This window comes from Dipodomys ordii, unplaced genomic scaffold, assembly GCF_000151885.1.
Source record: "Dipodomys ordii isolate 6190 unplaced genomic scaffold, Dord_2.0 Scaffold190, whole genome shotgun sequence".
NCBI classification, from domain to species: Eukaryota; Metazoa; Chordata; class Mammalia; order Rodentia; family Heteromyidae; genus Dipodomys; species Dipodomys ordii.
Window position 1 is genome coordinate 2,179,043 of NW_012267406.1, and position 21,959 is coordinate 2,201,001.

Genomic DNA, 21,959 nt, shown 5'->3' on the forward strand with positions numbered 1-21,959 from the left:
ACGCATTATCCTGCCCATGTAATTGTAACCCCTCTGTACAGTATCTTCACAAATAAAATAAAATTAAAAAAAAAAGCTGAGAGCCAGTGAGCATGTCTGAGAGAATATTAATTAGCATATGAATAATAACTTTTTTCTTAAATTATTTTTCTGTATATATGATTTCTTTTCAAATTAATCAGAAACTTTCAGATTCTAATCTACTTCATTGAAGTTTCAATACGTTTTTCACACCATCTTTCAGCAAAGTTGAAGACTCTTTGTATATTTCAGTTTAAAGTTTAAAATATCTCCATCTGGTTGCCAGTGGCTCATGCCTGTAATCCTACCTACTCAGGAGGCAGAGATCTGAGGATCACAGTTCAAAGCCAGCATGGGCAGGAAGGTCTTTGAGACTCTTATCTCCAATTAACCACCAAAAAACCGGAAGTGGCACTGTGGCACAAGTGGTACAATGCTTGCCTTGAGCTGAAGAGCTCAGAGACAGCAGCACCCAGGCCCAGAGTTCAAGCCCACGACTGACAAAAAAAAAAAAAATCCCAAGAAAATCCATATTTTGGTGTCTCTAATATTAGCTTTAAGCTAGATATGTCTGCTTAATTCCTTTCTATTTCCAATGCAGAATTTTCAGGATTGTCAATAATCTTTCATATGAGCAGTGTTTCTCCCATGGCAGGAGAAAATAAGTCTACATAAAATTTGGATTAGTTCATAATGCTTGTGTTTTCTAGACTTCTTTAACTTTTTAATATGAAATATAGAGAGCATTCACTATTTACAAATTATATGTTATATTTAAGTGTTTAATTCTCACACAAATTAAAAGTGTTGAAAAAGCTGCATATTTCGGTCTATTCAACACGGTCTGAATACAGAGTACCAAGGACAGCTCTACATGTTCTGGGCATCAGAATAGTTAAGATTGCTGTCTGCCAAGAACATTTTGTCTGCAAAGTTTTCACTGATAATTTGTAAAACTGTGTTCAGCCACAAATTATGTAGAGAAAGGTGTAAGGTGTTTGGCAGGGTACAAGAAAACAAATGCATCTTAATTGGAATGGGGAGAGGATGAATGCTTTTAAAAATGTATTATTTGAAGAAGATATCTTGAAGTAAACTTGAATGAAAGGGATTCTTGTCCAGCAGAGCAAACAGCATGCATGAAAACCTGTAAACAGAAAGGAGAAATTGGAAGGTGTTATGGAGGCTGGAGTTCAGAAGGAAGAAGCACATGAAACAGACTTGGAAACAGAACCTCCGTTTGGCCTCCTTGGCTTATCCTTCACCTCTTCCCCAACCTCTACTAAGCCAGCCTTTGCCCAGGGCATGCTTTAGCTCCATTGCCATTTACTAAAGGAGCTTAATTATTTAGGACCCATCTTCAATTTATCTTCCTGCAATTTGTCTCATGTTATGGCCTCGGCTGAAATTAATCACACTCTTTAAAACTGAGTGACTTCTTTGATTACATTTGCTTTATTTTGCCTTGTGTATTATTTGCCTGCCTTCTATTTAGTATAAGGCAGCCACTAAGCTTGATTCATAGTGAATGTCACCCACGTCATCACGTGGAATTGGAAATCATACAGTAATGCATGGCTATCCTTTGGAGATACTATCACTTCCTTGAATTTATTTCAGTAGTCAGTCTGCTTTGTTTTATACTCACAAACTTCCAGACTATTTGGAGGGTATACAGATGCTGACTCTGTTGGAGACCTTTCTAGAAAATTTAGTAGTGTAGTCAATGTTCATAAATTTCACATGAGAAGACATCAGTAAAGTTGAAGTTGTAATGACATTTTTAGAGCAGCATACCTCTTTTCTTACCAGAAAAGCACTAAAATTCTATTAAATCTCGACACCATCACTTTACTACCAATGTAGTGCTGCTGCATATATATTGATGCATATAATCTTAGCCTCATTTAATCCAAATAATCTTATTTAAATTCAGACTAATTTATTTGGCTCACTAAGTTAAGATTATAGTTAATATTTACTTAACGTTTACTGTAGAAGAATACTTTTTTTGAATGATTTTAAGTCTTTCTGTATAGCACAGGTTGACTTCAAACTCTCAATCCTCCTGCCTGAAGTCCCCAAGTAATGGAATTATAGAAGTGTACCACCACATCCAGTTCATTAAAGGAATTCTTAGTTTAATATTTAGATAAGAACAGCGTATGAGCTTAGAATTACTTAACTATGAAATTTGACATTTTTGTAGTAAGTCCTGTGTTGTGATAATATTCATAAGCATCAATAGATAAACTAAACGTATGACAAGTAGAAGCAAGTAAAATCATCTTCATTTTCAAAGCATCCTTTGACGAGATTCACCTCTATCTCCATACCAAAAAAAGCCATTGTTTTCTATCTCCAGGCTAAGATTTTTTTTACCAAAGCAAAGAAGATGATTAGAGTACTTTGTGTTCATAATATTCTTTAGAATAGATTAGAGCTAGTACTATCAAAAAGAACTAAATATACCCCCAAAAAAATCAGGTAGAGAAATACACTACGTAAGGCAAAGTTGGCAGTGCTTATGGGATAAAGATTGATTTTTATTTTTAACTCTGCTGACTATTCTATCTGATCACAGGGACAACGTGGCTTAAATATATATTCAAGACACCTTAGTCAAGCTTTTCTGTGAATATTTTTCTTATTATTTTTCAGTTCCTTTTTGCTGACATTTCAGCTGCCTTTTGTTTTATAGAATAGACCATGGAAGGCATATGTATGACTATAAATGATCTTTTCATTGCTTTATTGTGATAGCAATTGGGAAATATAGCCCAGGTCCAGAGCTTTTGACACTCAAGATCTGATTGTAACATGAAACCAATTTATATAGTCATACTGATCAATTAATGTAGATGCATATATCATTTGTGGTCTGGAAAATACAATATTTGGTTTGTAAAATCTAACAAGGTTAGGAAGACTACCCAACTTAAAATGAGGGCAAGGTTAATCTTAGGTAAATCAAGTTTGTAAAATTCTGTCAGTCATGTAGGAAGAAAATCAAGCACATATTTTGCATTACTTATGATAAGTTCATTTATAACACCAGTTTGCCATGCCTGGGGACAGTTACTGAAAGCCACAGCTGGACCTGGGGGTGATGAGGACAGCAGTGGAGCAGGAGGGGTGCTCAGGGCTCTGGCTACAGGCTACCTTGGGTGCTGGCTGAGGAAGTAAGGCCTTGATCTGTAAGAAGTGAGGTCATTTTGTAAATTCTAAGCATCCTGGTGTGGGGGAAGCATGGTATGTTTTAAACTATATTCTGGTGGTACAATTGAGGACAAATTAGGAGGTGAGGAGAAGAACAAAAAGTAAGACTAGTTAAGAAACTGTTACAATAGTTCCGTAAGTGATAAGAGCCCTGCATGTGAGAGGCGGAGCCAGGAAAATGGGCAGAATCTGAAATAGTTGCAGTCTTATTTGTTATTTGAAAATAAAGCAAATCTCTGGAGCTTGACTGTAGATTAACGGCACTAATGCATGCCCCTTCATAATGAATGCAGCTTATGAATTGTGATAGTCAGAGAAGGTAGATTTATCTGTATCAATTTTAAATGCCATTATCATTCATATATTTGCATCAAATACTAAAAATATATCAAGCCATATACTTCATAATATTATATGCATTATATATGTCAATTGCATAAGGACATAAAGTATACATTATTATCAAATACGAACTTTTTTTGGTCAGTTGTAGGCTTGAACTCTGGGCCTGGATGCTGTCCCTCACCTCTTCAGCTCAAGGCTAGCACTCTACCTCTTGAGCTACAGTGCCACTTCTGGTTTTCTGAGTGATTTATTGGAGATAAGAGTCTCATGGACTTTCCTGCTTGGGCTGGCTTTGAACCATGATCCTCAGATCTCAGTCTCCTGAGTACCTAGGATTACAGGCATGAGCCACTGGTGCCCAGCCAAATATAAACTGTTTTGAACTCTATTAATATAAAATTGAATTTAATAAAATATTTACATTGAAGTCTTTAAATATATATATTTAATCATGCAACATTGAAAGCCCAGAGTTTTATTCCATTCACACTATATTTCATGAAATTGTATACAAATTAGTAATTTAGAAACTTCTTGAATATGTTTCAGATTGACTTTCAACTTAAGGTACAAGCTATTGAACTCAGACATAGAATTGGATACATTCAGAAAAGATAAGGGGGAATGATAAACAAATCCTTTGCTAGCTTTATGGAAAGATATTGTCAATAGATCTAATGTGATATACCTAGTTTGCCTTTCTAAGACCGAAGTAAGAAAAATTAAATAGAGATGTGCTTAATAAGTCAAATGACAGGTTAGGTCGTGATGGTGGAGGTAATTGGTAAGAAGAGATGGGATAATGAAGTGGAATTCCCTGTTACATTCATCTACTGGAGGCTGGAAAGTCCACTAAACTTGAATTCCACTTCTAATTTCTCCATTGAGCACCTGATTTGGGGAAAAATCATATGAATTGTTATAATCATATCTTGATATCGCTGATCCTCTAACTGTTCATTGAACTACTTCTAGATACAGTCCAAAGATAGGAAGGATAGTTATTCAAATCTGCCATGACTCACCTTGCCATAAGGTTAAAGCTCTTCTAATGGGAGTATTTGAAGTAGGATCTTTACGCCATGTGTAATTGAAAACTAGCTGAAAAATATCATGTGTAGCTAGGTTTGTACCACTATGATCTGACTGCTGCCTGATTCTGTAGGTAGTTACAAAATGCATGAAAGTAATTTTTTGTCATCCTACAATCAAAATCAAAAGTATGAATGAAATAGTGATTTTTCCACATTTGGTATCTTTACATATACATTGGTCAAATAGTGCATATAACAATATTGAAAGTTTTCAGTTAGAGAGATTGGCTCATTTCTTGCTGGGTGGATTTATCTAGGCTGAATCGACAGCAAGGTTTATAGGAAAAATGTATATCTAAATCCTGTGTTTAATTTAATAACCTTGAAGGCCAAAGAAAATCAATCTCACATAGATAGGTTGATAGGAAGAGAAGAGTTTTACAAAGCAATTTCTTAACAAACATCCACTGAAGTTTTAATGCCATGAATAAATCACAAGATTAAAAATGAAACTTTCATTTCTGTAGGTTAGTTTAAAATGTAAAAGCCATCAGTTTAAAAAATTCTGATTAACCAATTTTTCCAGCACCATTTACTTAAGAGGCTCTTTCTTCCATTCTATTTTTTTAAGCTCCCTTATTGAAGATCAGGTGGCTATAGGTCTGTGGGGTCATTTCTGGGTTTTCAGTTCTATTCCATTGGTCCTCAGAATACATTGCCCCATTTGTTAGGAAATGGAAAGACTTGGAAAAAATTATATTAAGGCCCAAAGAAACATAGGGCCAATGGTTTCCCTTATTTGCAATAACTAGTACATGTGTAGGACAAGCAGAAAAGGCCAAAACCATGTACATATGACCATATAAAATAAGCAAAATGAACCCTAAGATAGGGATACAAGTATCTTTTTTCTTTCTTGCTATTGTTTCTAATGTATTTATAATGTACTATGTGATTTTTTTGTTGCTTTATATGTTCCTCCCCTATGGTATAATCCCTATTTTCACTGTATTTGATGTCGGTGCCCTGCATCTTGTATATACACTTCTCTAATTTGGGGAGGGGAAGGGAAAAAACAAACTGCTTAAATAAGGATACAGGTTGACCCATTGTAACAATGAGATGTACAAGACACTATGTTGAAAATGAACTTTACAATATTGGCGGGAGTAGAGTGGGGTGGGGTGGGTAGTTATGGAGGTGGCAGGGAAGGGATGGAAGGGGGAAAAACAAAGGAGGAGGCAACAATGCTTGATAGGAAACGTACTCGTTACCTTGCTCATGTAACTGTAACCCCTCTGTACAGCATTTTTACAATAAAAAAGGAAAAAAATCTGATTAACAAAATGATTATAGAGGTAATAGATTTTTAAATGAAAATGAATGCTTATACATTTAAACTCAATTTTTATAAAGTCTATTTTAAGGTTGACAAAAATAATCATACAATCTCACTTAAATATTATTTTTCAACTTAGACTACACAGTGACCTGCAGCAAGTGTCCTTTATTCAGTAACTCAGTGTTTTGGGATAGTGAGTGTCAGGGCAATGTGAATTGTGATACTATTCCTAAATTCTTGCTCCTAATTAGTTACTTACGTCTGAAAGCCACATTTTGAGCAGCATTGCATGAGGGGACATTGGCTAGGATTATCCTAAAAAGCAAACCAATAATATCTGCCAAAAGGCATTGCTCTGATCTTTTGTATATGTATGTATGTTTCCTAAACTTGGAAAGAAGAAACTTGAAAATTTTGTTGGGAGCAGATTCTGAAGTAGGAAGAGCTAGTTTGTCTTGGGTCCTGGTGAAGAAATGTCATTGGAATCAACATTAGGGATGGGGCTACATTTAGCAGAAAATCATTCATTGAGAGTTCCTGTTTTCTCATAAGAGAAAGGCTGCAGGGCCAGGTTCCTTTGACACAGACCAGGGAAGAAAGAGCTTGCAACTTTCCTGAAACAAGAACCTTGTCTCCTGTTGGCTGATGTATCCTAAATACAGCTAATTGATGCTCGGAAGTTAGTTAAAGAATTCAGTGAAAGTATTAATAGTACGTCCTCATGTCCAGAAGTTTATGCAGGACTGATTTTTTTTATTACACTCAAGTTATTGTTCAGTGCTGTTCAGTGCCACAGGGATTTGTAGGTCAGACAGATTTTACTGTAGTTTATCATCAGTAAAGAGTTAAAACTTAAGGATGAGGGGGAAATTTGACCTTATTTACTTCTTCCATTCTAAGAAACATGACATAATAGAAGCTGACACCTAAGATAAAAGATTCTCTCTGTGTGTCTGTTCTATCTCTTTCTTTCATCTCTTCTCCTCATCCTTTTCTTCCTCCCCATCTTGTCTGTCTCTCCCCCCCCCAATCTTCCTCTTCCATTTTCCTGTTTTCTAACATCATCCATTTGACTATTGTATCTCATGCTTTCTCTCTCTCCAGGGAATTAAATGGCTTTGAAGACTTAAATGATCTAAATAGGACATTTCTTTTCCACCTTCATATGTCCTTTTTATTCCTTAAAGAACATTTTACCTTAATCTGTCTTGTATCTCCTTTCCTGATGTTCTCAGTGATGTTCTTTACTAACACTCTGCTAAACCTCTACGTATTACTCTTAGGCTCTTTTCCAAAGAACACTATTGGTTCTTTGTAAATAAATCATGTTTGATTCTTACTGTTTGTCCGAAGTGCCTGGTATTTGGCCTGGCTTGGAAATAGTAACTTATTAAACAAATAACTGCATGCATACATCTGGAGTTTAGAGGTAATTTAGCTCTCTGCAAGGCAACAAACATGACCTAGAAGACTGCTGAGAGAGGATTGTGTGGAAAGACACATCTTAGAAAGCAAGAGCTTTAGGGGCAAGGAATGAAAATAGGGAGAAGAAAGAATAGGCAATAAAAAAGAACTGTATGAAAACCAACAAGGGACAAGGCCAACAGTAAAAGGATAAAGGATAGGAGTGGGTGCCATATTATAAGAAGAGATTCAGAAAATAATGTCTGGAGTGTGTTCACTGGCCTTGTCCTATGTCAAGTCCTTGGCATTAATTTGGAAAAACGGGTCTAGCAGTGCAGCAGGTGATCACTGACTCTCATAGGCAACCTGAGCTGAAGGATAGTTAGCAAATTATTGTCTTTGGGAGACAAAAAAGAAGGAAAGTTACCCGACTATATCTAGAAGGGACATGGAGTTTATGTATTTTCATTTAGAATGGACTTGGTCATACTTCAAGTTTTTTTGCGGAAAGGACATAATATTTATTACATGAGCTTATCCCTTGTCAATAGTAATTGATATCTATGTTGTCCTTGAATTATTTTCCTTTTTTATTTCACAAATACTTACTGAACAGCTACTTTTGTTGGGCAGTTTTCCAGGTGATTGCCATTTGGCATTAAACACAACAAAGATCCTGCTCTTCAGCAGATTATGTTCACTTGTAGATATTGCTTCAAGACTTACCTCTGTTTGCACTCATTTGATAGTGTCCGTGGGGCTTAAATTACTTGATAGACTTCTCTTGTATTCTTAGTGTTTCTGAATTCTGCTAGGGCATCTTCCTCATTTCTGCCTGGCTTTAGTTCCAGCCATATTATACCTCCTGCCCTTTGGTCAGAAGTAGATGTTCTACAATTCTTTATGAGACTCATTCCTTAATTGTTGCTGTCTTTAATATCTTAAACAGGGGTGATAGTTACATGCTACTTCTGCTGATTGTAATGAACCTCATTGAAAGTTTAAGGTAGGACAGAGACTTGACTTGTCTTTTGCAGTCAGCTTTTCCTCCCTATGCATAGCATTGTGCATAAGAGAAACACTCATAAAAATATGAGTAAATGTTTGTGATGGGGAAAATTTATTATTCTTGATAATATTTTTGAACTGTTTAAATTATTTATTGGTCTATACTTGATCATATTTTTATTATCTTTATGTAGTTTTACAAAGGTGTTACCATTCAACAAGTTGGTCTATAAGCACAATGCACTTTGATTGATATAACTCCTCTCATCATTCTCTCTCATCCCTCCCAGACCCTACTATGAATTTTCTTAGTTTCATTGGACTTGCACTGAATATTATCTCTTACCTGAAAGCCACCATTGGTGAAGACAATATTCAGTATTTTTTTTATCCAGAATCATACTTGAAAGAAGACACTTTCCCTTATGAAGAGGTTTAAAGTGATCTGTCATTCAGCAATAGCCTTTGTGAAATTATTTATTTACTTGAAAAAAATATCTTGAATATTCACTATGTGCCTAGCACTATGAGTGACAAGATAACAAGACACACTATATTGTCCCTGTCTCATAGTTTAATGGAGAGAGCACATGAACATATCCCAAAAATACATAATGGGGTTATGAGATATACAGGGCATGGGGTCCATGATAAGCTGCTGAGAAAGTCTCAGGGAGATAATGCTGAAGATAGGTCTTAAAGAATGAATAATCACTGCAAACATCGAGGGACTTACTGTTTACTGTACTTAAGGGTGCCAGATAAAGGAAATCTCAGCCTTTCTGTATTTTCTATTGCAGAAGTAAACAAGCAAGAATTAAATACTTAAAATCTCAGTGTAGACTGTGAAGTTTATTTTAATCTCTTCTTATTTAGAACTAAACACAAATGTTGCTCTACTTTCTATCTCTGTTTATTTTTCTCTTTCTTTTGCTCTCATTCTATCTCTCTATAGCTGTCTCATCTCTCTCCTTATATCTTTCCATCTCTCTCTCCCTCTCTCTCTCCTTTCCTCTCCCCCTCCCTTCCCTTTCTCTGCCCCCTCCCCTCCCCATCCTCCTCTCCCCTTCCCTCCTTTACTCCTCTACTCTCCCTTACTGTCTATTTCTCATGTTAAGAATTGAGCCCAGGGCCTGCTCACTTGAGCCATCTCCCAAGATTTTTTGTGTTTATTCAATTTTTGAGATAGAATCTCATTAGCTACCCAGAAGACCTGAAATAGGATCCCGAAATCCTGCCTTTGCCTACCTAGTATCCAAGATACTGTACCATTTTTAGTTAGAGTAGTTTATAAGTTAAAACAAAATAGTGCTACTGTGGGTTCCAAAGAACCTTGAGAATGCTTTTCTCTTGATGTAATTATCATGCATTGAAGGACAAATCATCTAACATCCTTATTCTAAAATTAACTTCTAATTTTAACTTCTGATGACTATTAAATGCTTTTATGTATTTATGCCTTAGTGTTAATTAAGTTGTAGCCTCACCTAATATTTATAAGTTTACAGATTTATCTTGCATGGAAAGAATTCCTTAAAAATATGTACAATTATTATTTTAACTATCTTTAAAATTATAATCTTTACAAAGTTATGTATATTTTATTGCTATATGCTATGATAACTCCAACTCTTCAATTTTAATTATCATGAAGTTCAACTCCGATCAATACTAGATCAAGTATTAGATGTAAAAGTGATCAGGCACTGCTTTAGATTTGGGGATCCTGGATTTTCACCAAGGTCTCTGCTGAGTTCCAAGTATGTAATTTAGCACAAGCAACACAATGAAAACAACTCAGCATAACTGTGAGGGGAATTTGTTCCAGGGGAGATATTCTTAGGTGCCATATTTGAGCTGGGTTTTATAGGAATTTTTGAAAGAAGGAAATGAGAGGGAATTCCTGGCAAAAGAGAACAGTATATGAGAAGGTGAGGGGCGGATATGAGGATGTTTCCAGCAATGTAAAAAGGTTGTTTGTTGAAAGATCCCAGCACAAATAAGGCTGGATGCAATGTTCAGGGGCAGATGGGAAGTCGTATGGATAGACATTTAGGAAACCCTTAAATTCTTGGCTTCATTTCAAACATTGAGTACTGAGGAAATTTAAATGATTTTAAAGTAATAGAATAGGTGGCCTTGAAGAGAGACTAGAGTTAAACAGAGTACACAGAGAATTGATGGGAAAGATGCTAACTGATCAACTTACTATATAGTATCTTTAGAATGCTTTCATGATTTTATACATAAAGTTATGGAAGTGTCAGACTGTCCTGAAATACAATTATTAGTTAAGTTTTAAAAGTAAAATACCACTTGTCTTAAATTTTGTCCTGAATATCATAAGACATTTTTAATTTGATACTGCTGCGCTTTAATATTTAAAAAGATTGGCCTCTTAAAAATATTTGCTTTTGCCAGGTGCCAGTAGCTCATGCATGTAGTTCTTGCTACACAGGAAGCTAAAATCTAAGAATCTCAGTTCAAACCCAGCCTAGGCAATAAGACCCTTATCTTCAATTAATTACCAAAAAGCCAGAAGTGAAACTGTGGCTCAGTGGGTAGAGCATTAGCCCTGAACATAGGAGGCTCAAGGACAGTGCCTAGGACCTGATTTCAAGCCCCAGAACTGGAAAAAAAGGCTTGTTTTACTCTTCATGTCCACAAGATTGTGTTAACTAAATAAGCACTAAAAAATTCATCCAACTTGCCCAACATTTCTGTGTTCCTCTTTTACATGAATCTGATCCAATAAAATTCGCTCTGTCTATTCTGTGTAAGTTAAAATCCTCTTCTGCTTTGACCTGTCAGAATCCTATTCATCCATCCATCAAAGTCCAACTCATAATTCTTGTGTGACCTTTCTTCTATATAACCAGTACCACTTTGCATCTTTTAACTTATCTCTCCCTTTCTGCTTTTGCATTATAAATACCAGTGTACTTGTCTGAGCTCTTAAATAGCAGTCAAAATGTGCCAAGATTACTTTTATTATAGCTATTTGACTTGATATATTTATACCCCTACTCACTGAAACTTAGCAATATTATATTGGTCTCTTATTCTAAAGGTATCAGATGAAAAGATAATGCCTTCAATACTCCTCTTACCTGGCAGAGTTAATTTACAAGGCTGTGACTGTAAAGCCCAAAACAGAACTTACTGTTCAGCCCTTAGGAAGTAGTAACAACACTTTGAAAAGTCTTAGCAAGATTTTCTATATTCAGACAAAGGACCATGACTTCATTCCTGCCAACCTCCAGAGCATAATAAACTACTGTCACTTTTGGCGTGAATCCAACTTTGCCATTAACTTTCCTCATAAAATTTGATTAAAGGGCATTGTAAGGCTTTTCTAATTAGGATAGTGCATTAGGAATTTATTTCCTATCCACAGTATGTCATATTCTGAATGACACTGAAATTTGATGCATACCTGTAAACCTGTGGCTGATAAATTTTTGGCCTTTTATTTTCTGATGGAGAATTATTAAATTACTTTCACCAGTCCAAATTCTTTTTCTTTCTCTTATGCCAGTACTGGGGTTGAACTTGGGGCCTTATGCTCTTTCTTGGCTCTTTCACTCAAGGCTGGAGCTCTACCACCTGAACCATACTTCTACTTCTAGCTTTTTGGTGGTTCATTAGAGTTACGAGTTTCATAGACTTTTCTAGCCAGACTAGCTGCAAACCAGGACCCTCAGATCTTAGCCTCCTGAGTACCTATAATCATGGGCATAATTCTGTATTATTTTAACAAGTGATTGAAATGTTGTTTATTGAATTAGTATTTAATTCTTTAATTATCAATTAAATTATTTAAACAAACAATTATATTGTTGTCTATATATTATAAAGAAGTCATTGAGTTAGCTACAGCTCCTGGTTATTTTCTCCAGCATTCATCAGTGCATTGGTATATTTTATAATACTTGGTTAAATAATAATGGTTGATTAGCTTGCATAATCATGAGTTGATTGTTAATAATAAATTTTCCCATCATTATAATGTATTAGCATATATTAGCTACTTGTACAAATCTGGATGAGTCGGTAGATTTAACTCTGGATTTGTAGTAATTCTTTATCTTCTGAGAGTATTTTGGATGGCAAACTTACATCACTGTTTTTATTCAGTTCTTATATAGTAGTTAAGAACAGAGATTGTTACTAAATCAAGACACTTCATGTGGGCTTTTCAACCTATAACTTATTTTCTAACTTTTTATTTTAATGAAATATTTTCAAAAGACTCTGCCCCATTTAATGTTTGAATATTTCTGTCAAGTTACTTGTAAGTAGATACAGGAGAGGCAGAACACTAAGATAAAAACACTCAGTGCTGACTCAGTTCCTTGGTTTCTTTGAGCATCATCTGTCTCAGAAAAATGTGTGCAGCCCGCTGTGGTGGAATATTTCTGTAGAGAGGTTTCCTGCGGTGGTACTAATGATCTGTGAACTGCATCTATATAGATGATCTTTCTCCCCAGGTGATTCAAAGTTGAGAAGACCTGAGGTGTCTTCAATTAGTCTATTTACATGTCAGTCTTCCTTTAACCAAACACAGTTCCGTTCTTGTTTTTTTTGGGGGGATTGCATTTTTTTATTGTCAAAGTGATGTACAGGAGGAGTTACAGTTATATAAGTAAGGTAATAAGTACATTGCTTGTCAAACTTGTTACCCCTTCCCTCATTTTTCTCTTACTTTCCTTCTCCCTCCCTTCCCACCCCCAAGTTGTACAGATCATTTCCAACATATTGTTTTGTGTATATTGTTGTTGCATTGGTTCTTTGTCTCACCATTCTGTTGTTCCCCTTCCCTTCCCTGATTGAAATAAATGTATATACAATACCAGGATACCAAAATCATATACAGTGACAACATGGGATATAACATAGGGGGAAGAACATACAAAAGAAACAAAAAGTCAAATAGTACATTAAAAACAACAACAACAAAGAAAAACCTCTTGTGTCCATGTCTTGGAGTTCATTTTGCTTAGTGTCATCTTATATGGTCATATATACATAGCTATTGAGCTATGCAGCTCATCTGTGAAGATTATCCTAGATGTATACTAATTATTGCAAATAAGGGAACTTTCCGCATGGGACCTATGTTTCTTTCTTTGGGTCAGCTTATCACCTCACCCCAGTTAGAATGGCTATAATCAAGAAGTCTGGTAACAACAGATGCTGGAGGGGATGTGGCCAAAAGGTAACCCTATTGCACTGTTGGTGGGAGTGTAAACTTGTTCAACCAGTCTGGAAAGCAGTATGGAGGTTCCTCAAAAGACTCCACATAGAGTTTCCCTATGAACCAGCAATCCCATTTCTGGGCATTTACCCAAATGATCATAGACAAGGCCATATTATAGCTACCAGCACAACTATGTTTATTGCAGCATTATTCACCATAGCTAAGATATGAAACCAACTCAGATGCTCCTCAGTAGATGAATGGATCAAGAAAATGTGGCAGATATACACAATGGAATTCTATGCTTCCTTCAGAAAGAATGACGCAGCCCCATTTGTAAGGAAATGGAACGATTTGGAAAAAATCATATCAAATGAAGTTCTGTTCTTTATGCACCCGAACCTCTATTTGTGCACTTGTCATAGAATTACCTGGATTCCATGGATCTAACTAATTTTCATTTGTTAAAAATCTGTTGTAAAATATTTTGAGTGAACTCCCCAAAACAGAAAATCCTTTATCTTAATTGCATTCCTTGCTGTGATTAAAAAATTTTCAAGACTTGCTTCCCATAGTATAGAATTGGATTTGAGTTATTACTATCTATTGAGTGAGTCTTGTCTTCTTGTCACATTACTGAATACTTTGTGCAAATTAATTTAGCATTGAATATTATGCCATCTGTATATTAGACCATGCTAAACTCTATGTACATGTAGGAGGGTAACATTCTAGTGAGACATTTACCTATTGATAACAGAAAATAAGAATAGATAGAAATCCAGTTAACAAAATGTATTTGGGACACAAAATATATAAAGAAAGAAATGTTATAATTCAAGCCTCAGGACTGTCACACACAAAATAATGATGTAGGAAATTTTATATGTATTTTAGCACAATTATATATATATGTGTGTGTGTGTGTGTGTGTGTGTGTGTGTGTGTGTGTGTGTGTGTGTGTGTGTGTATGTACATGGAACATCTTCATATGTTTTAAGTTTTTCCAAACAATAAACCATTATTTCTTTGGTTTCTTACAGAGCCTTCTACTTGGACAAGTCAAATTCACCACCAAACTCCACATCTAAAGCTGCTTATGTAGATAAGGTAAAAGTAGATGATTATTCTGACAGTGCATTGTTATTCACATGCTTCCCTTACCTTTTTATTCTGCTCTTTTTTGAGCAACGTGCAATTATGAATATTTGCAATCTCTACTTCCTTTGCCTGCATAACAACCAATATATTTGGGACTGCTCATTAAAAGCTATGAACTTGTGAACTTCATTGCATCTACATAGATTTCTATTAACCGTGTTGAACTTCATAGTCCTCAATTTTTTCTGCAGCTCATGAGGCCTCTCAATGCTTTGGATGAGCTCTATCGCCTGGTAACCTCATTCATCAGATCCAAGCGGACAGCTGCTTGTGCAAACACGGCATGCAGTGCATCTGGAGTTGGACTGCTGTCAGTTTCCTCAGAACTCTGTGACAGGCTGGGGGCCTGCCACATCATCATGTGTAGCAGTGGTGTGCATCGGTATGTGAGCTTACCTGCCTTTTATATAGTGGTTTTTATCTGCATGTTGGCTAGATGAAGTGAAAAGTAAAAACATTCAAAAGTCTCAGATGCATTTGACAAAGAAATTCACATGTTTTCTTGTTTGAGCTTTTACATTTTAAGTGACTAGTCTATTAAACATATGAATATAATCCTGCCTACATTTATAATATGGTGATCCAGAATCTTTGTCCTTTTTGTATTTGTACTTGCCATATTTGTATTCTAGATACAAAGTGTGAGTCCTTCTTATGTACTTAGTAGGAGGTGAAGTTAATTACTTCATCAGCCTTTTTCTTGTGCTTGATGGATATATATTTTTCTGTTAAGTGACTGATATACTTGTAGGCCAAGTGACGTGAGCCGCCTTCTCTCATAAAGCAAAATGATGGTCCAGAACAGGGCACTGGTAGATCATGGTTGTAATCCTAGCTACCCAGGAGGCTGAGATCTGAAGATTGTGATTTAAAGCCAGTCTGCAGGGGTATAGAGTACATGGAAATATGTGTGATGTAGGAAAGTTACAGATAAACTATAAGATTAGGAGGGAAGATACATCTTACACACAGTGAAAAGTTTACTTAAAGCTTAGTTAACTGCATTATCTACAACGGGTTAGGTCAAGCATTTTTCGTAGCAGAGAAATGATCTCCCTTCTGATAAACGTATCTGACTCCTTTTGTTTGCTTGTGGTTCTTTCATTCTGTCCATGTTCATGGAGCACTAGTTTTATAATTGCTGTTTACATTGATTCTTATGTTAGAATATAAGGAACACTAAAATGTTTTCATAATTGACTTTCTCCAACTCAAAAGAGCTTTAGTTCATTTCAGGAGATATGTAGGCACTAGTGTCCCAGTCAGAACTGAATTTAAAGTTAAAACTGGATGCGTTTATTTTCATATTATGTGAACGAAAAAGGAGTTTAACATAATCTTTGATTTTTTAGCAAAGCCTTTACTTAGATTTTTTTATGAAGATAAAATATGTGCTAATTTTCATTGGAATCCAGAATCCCACAGAAAGCTGTTTCTAAAATAATCCTTTAGTAATTCTAATTCAGAAAGGGAGAGGAAGCCAAGCAGTTCCACACCTGTATGAAACATTAAACACGGAGGTCTACCCTCTGCTTCCAACAGAGGGAAGAAATCTGCTGTTAATCAAATATTGCAGTTATTTTTATCATCTGCTTTTAAAATCAAGGTAAGAAATGTTCAACAATATGGTATCCACATTTAATAGTCAGTTTCCTGCAATTTCTGGTTTTATTGGACAAAAACAAGAAGACCTGGGATTTTTTTAAAGTATTGCATTATTTTATTGTGCATGTTTGGTATTAGGAGGAAGAATCTAGATTCCAGAATGAAAAGGAAGGTTTAATTAGCATTAACGTTGAGTGTTTTAATGAAAGCCTGAATAAAATGTCAGAACTGCATATAACAGTGAATATAGAGAAGTGGCACTGTGGCTTAGGTGGTAGAATGCTTGCCTTGAGCTGAAGAGCACGGGGACAGCGCCCAAGCGCAGAGAGCAAGCTCTACGACTGACAAAAAAAATAGTGAATATAGGATAGAGGATAATTCAATATGAATTATTGAATTCTTCCCATAACATTTAGCCTGGCTTTGTTTTTATGAAATTTACTTTCCTCAGGTAGTTATTTGAGAGCATTGTTAGTCAACTAATGAACTCTCCTGACCATGTTATTGGCAGCCATTCACTTGCATGTAACATCTCTAATACCTTTGTTCTACCACTTGAGTCATATCTTCAGTCTGCATTTTGTTTGTTAATTAGTAGTAAGAATCTCACAGACTTTTCTGCCTGTATTGGCTTTGAAAATCAACCCTCAGATCTTTACCTTCTGAGTAGTTAGGTTCACTTGCATTAGTTCCATATGCCCTATTGGAAAAGTTCTCTTTTTAAGGTCAGGATATTGTCTTGAACATGATAAAATGATGGTTTACTATCTGAAAAAATATTTTAACAATTGTCTCTCCTGCAAAAGCTTTTTAAATTTTCATTTGCATTCTCTCACATGTTCAAATAATATACATTTGAACACAATTGTATTAGTATATATAACATCTTAGACTATGTGTGATAGCAAAGTGCTCAACCTGTCTAATTTATACCAAGCAGAAACTTTCTTCCTTGTAGTTGTGATGGCTAGAACACTTAAGACAAAGTCACTAGCAGCCTAAGTGTCTGTTGAAGGCTCCCAAGATTCTTCCTAGATGGCATCTTAAATTTATCTTCTTGTGTGATGGATTAAAAAAAAAGGAAAGCAGCCACATTGCACCTCTTCTGTAAGATATGACTCCATTCACAGGGTTCCACCTTCTGATATCTTCCCACTGCTAATTAGATATCAATGTATTAATCTTGGAGAACACATTGATAGCATGTGGTTTAAATCAGTTTTATGCTTATGGCAACTATATATGTGCGTATACACGCACACACACACACACACACACATATATATTTCCCAATCAAGCACACAGACTTCAAATATGTCCTCCAAAGTTCATATGTTGGAAAATTAAACACCAGTGCAATGGTGGGGCCTAATAAGAGGTGATTGGGGCATGTGAGTGTTGCCTCATGAATGAAGTAATTAAATGAATGAAACCATCAGAGGAGTGCATTTGTCATTATGAGTGTGGGTAATTATAATAGTGACTTTGGCATTCCTATGCTCTTCTCTCTCTGGTGCTCTCTTGCTCATCTATCTTTTACCTTGGGATATTGCATCAAGAAGGTGCTCTTCGCATATGACCTCTTGACCTTGGACTTCACTATCTCAACTGTAATAACTAAAGCTTTGTTCTTTATAAGTTATTCAGTTTTGGGCATTCTGTTATAGCAGTCCAAAGAAAACATTTTCTCATTGTCTTTTACTGGCTACATAATATTTCAAGCAGTAGGTATTCTACCATTTACTAAACAATTCATTCAGTGATTGCTCTTAGTTCTCCATTGTCCTTAGCACCTACAGAGAGGCATCTTTGCTATAGACTGCTGTCCAGATGTGAGTTTTATTTTCTTAGGTAAAGCCAAAAATATCCTCTAGTTAGGATTGTTGTGTCAAAAAATTTAAAGCCTTTTTGGTTAATATATTGTTGTGCAGTTTCAAAAAAAAAGGACTCCCTTCAAGCACAATAAGGTGAAGAGATATATGCACATCCCCCTTCTCTGCCAGGTTTATTAGGATATATTTGTGTACTGAGCTTCTTTCCTACATGTGCAATTATACATTTTTGTAGTGCTTTAATTTATACTTCTTAATTAACAAATACAAGCATTTGGTACCTTGAATTCTCTTTCCTATAGAGAACTGCTATTTTGATTGTGTACTACCTACTTTATAGATCAAATTACTTTAAGCCAAATGGAACCGTTTAAGTATTGAATCAGCACTATGGCATCTCAAGTTCTCTTTTGTATCTATGCCAATTATTTGTTGCAGGCAATCACAGCTTGCTACAGGGATTTCTTTTATTTCTTACTGCGGCATCTTTCCTTTCAGTGCAGTATTTTCATTTGTTTGGGTTCTTCATTCCCTCCCATACTTAACAGCCAACTGTTTTGTGCTTTAACTAATATAAATCAGTGTGCTGCAAAGATACAAAGAATTCATCTTGCTGAGTCCAAAAACAGAGATGCCCCATTCCTTCCACCATATTGATTTTTGTTTCTTTAGCCAGTGAGAAACAAGTCCCTGGGGCTAACTGAAAAGATAAATACTAAAGAAATTCTAGTAAGGAAAGGGATCTGGGCCCTTGGTTTGTCTCTCTGAGGATTTATTCCAGGGAACTATGGTCCTTACATGCTTCCCGCTATATTGTTTAATAGTGGGTGATGTGTGGTGTCAAGAGTGTTGGTGTGAGTAGCCCTAAGGATAGGTGATGGGTGATTTGGGTGCTAGTCTCATGACTGTATCCTGTGATGTCTTTAATAATGAACAATGGAGAACTGTAAACATGAAATCAACTTTATCTTCCTGTGAAGATGAATCTCTTCCAGAAAATGAGGCCTTGCATTGTGTGTGTGTGTTTGTGTGTGTGTGTGTGTGTGTGTGTGCTGTTACTAGGGCTAGTACTCAGAATTCACTTATTTTTATTTTTATTGTTACTGTAAGGTTGATATACAGAGGGGTTACAGTTACATGAATCAGGTAATGAGTACAATTTTTTGAACACTGTCTCCCTTGCCTCTCTCTCTACCAGTTTTTCCCTTTCATCCTCACCCACAAGATGTACAGCTCATTTTCCACATTGTTCACCCTTTGTTCCACCTTTTCTGTGCTCTTCTTACCCTCCCAAATACAAGCAAACAAAAGGAAAAGAAAACAAAAACAACAGTAATTAAAAATAACTCTTGCTTGCGTTCCTTGGAGTTCATTTCATAAAATAATATTTTATATAATCATATGCACATAGCTATTGAGCCTTTGTCAACTACTGCTATGAATATTCTTCTTTGGCCTTAAGTATGTGAGTGTCTAGCACCTGCATAATTTATCATGTAGAACATTCATTATTGATTGTTATTTTCAGCTCAAAGCTGGCACTCTTCCACTTGAGCCACACTTCCACTTCTGGCTTTTTACTGGTTAATTGAAGATGAGTCTCACAGATTTGATTGGCCAGGCTGGCTTCAAACTTCTGTACTCAGATCTCACCCTCCTGAATAGCTAAGATTCCAGGCAAGAGCCATTGGCAGGCACCCAGCAGATGCCTTGAATTTTTAAATAATGTTCCTTGACTCCTATCATCTAGAGAGGGGATGTCAAAAACACCACCTTCAGAAGGGCCTGTGAGCTCCAGGGACTCAGGGGCACCTACCTCGGGTTGAATCCTAACTAGACAATGTGGAAGAATATGTATAGCAATTTCAGCCTGTTGCCAATATTGAAAGATGTACTAGCAATAAGGAACAATGAACATCAATCTACTCTGTGTAATGCAGAATTGGGTTGTTCTAGAAATCTGCTTTAATACATACATAGGTTTATGAATCAGATTAAAGGGGTCCTGTTTCCAAAATGAAGTTATTAATAGGCAATTTACAATGGAGATATATTTTCACATTTAACATTACAAGTGGTGTTTGAATTCCCAGTCATCCCCTTGGCCATGCCAGCACCGAACACCAGAAGCTTGTGTACACATCAGGTAACCAGAGCACAGAAAAGTGAAATTCTAAGCATTTACTAAAGAAATAAAATCCAAAACTAAGAATATAAAAATGACTAAATAAGAAATTTCTATTCTGAAACATTTTTATTATTTTTATCAGTGGAATGGTTTTTATTTCAAATAAAAAATAATAGAATGGTTACTCTTTCATGTAAGCAATTACAAAAATCTTATCTAGGGAATATCAATTAGTCTTTTAAAAAAGCACTTTGAACTTTTAAAGGAATCTTTCTTAGTAATTTGTTTTCTGTCATTACTATGACATAAAAGGACACATTGACAAATAGGCCCAGATTAGGTAATGCAGACTGTTGTCAAAGTAGAGCATTCAAGGTAACCTGCCTTAGGTAATCAGAGTCCCAACAGGACAGATGGAGAAGCTGCATCCTCTCTGCTTTGTAAAGATGTATTAAGAGGAGAATACTTACTCTGGAGATTTCCATATGTAGGTTAGAGTCTATGTATGGGATAGAAAATAATAAATTACTCCCATAAGCAAGGAAAAGTTTCAAAATGTATCCAGATACTGTGTGTGTGCAGAAAAAGTTTTAAGAGATCCAATAACAAAAGTAGATAAGACACTTGAATTTTAAATTGCTAAAAAGAAGGACAAATTGAATAGAAGAAATGATTCTACTAGCTTATAATTCAGGGTTTTTGTACATTTGCAGTAAGCAATGGTTTTAAAATTAAGCTCTGATCTTGGGAAGGAAGAAGATAGAGTAATGAAATAGTAGGGGTATAACAGATGGGTGGCACTTTTTTATTGTGAAAATACTGTACAGAGGGTTTACAATTACATGGGCAAGATAATGAGTACATTACTTATCAAGCATTGTAGCCTCCTCCTTTGTTTCCCCTTCCCATCCTCCCCCTGTCCCCCATCCAATCCTCCCCGCCCCCCCCACATCAAACGACTTGCACATCTCATTGTTGCAATGGGTCCACCTGTATACCTATTTAAACTATTTATTTTCCCCCTTCACCTCCACAAATTATACTGACATCAAATACAGTGAAAGCAGAGGTTATACTGTGGGGGAGGGACATACAAAGCAACAAAGAAATAATCTTATAAATGTGTTAGAAACAATCTCATGAAAGAAAAAAAACATTTGAATACATATCTTAGGGTTTATTTCCCTAACATCACCTTATCTGACCTTTCTGCTTGACTCAGACATACACTAGATATTGCAAATAAGGAAGAAACAACTACCCAAAAAATAAGTGGGCTAAAGACTTAAAGAGAAACTTCTCTGAAAAGAAAAGAAGGATGGCCAATAGACACATGAAGAAATGCTCAACCTCCCTAGCCATAAAAGAAATGCAAATCAAAACAACATTGAGATACCACCTCACTCCTGTTAGAATGGCTAAAATCAAGAACTCTAATAACAACAGATCCTGGAGGGGATGTGGACAGAAGGGAACCTTACTGCCTTGTTGGTGGGAGTGTAAACTTGTTCAACCACTTTGGAAAGCAGTATGGAGGTTCCTCAAAAGACTCCACATAGAGCTCCCCTATGACCCTGCAATCCCACTTTTGGGCATTTACCCAAATGTTTACAAACAAGACCACACTAAAGCTACCAGCATGACTTTTTTTTATATAAGT

General features: G+C 35.9%; 1 protein-coding gene across 1 annotated transcript in view; it reads left to right on the top strand.

Moving 5' to 3' along the window:
* Positions 1-21,959, top strand: part of LOC105999465 (phosphatidylinositol 3,4,5-trisphosphate-dependent Rac exchanger 2 protein-like) — an 84,755-nt gene that overhangs the window by 28,035 nt on the left and 34,761 nt on the right. Inside the window, exons 9-10 of the mRNA XM_013034493.1 lie at positions 14,617-14,683; positions 14,926-15,116. Coding sequence (XP_012889947.1) covers positions 14,617-14,683; positions 14,926-15,116 — 258 coding nt within the window. The remainder of the gene's footprint in view (positions 1-14,616; positions 14,684-14,925; positions 15,117-21,959) is intronic.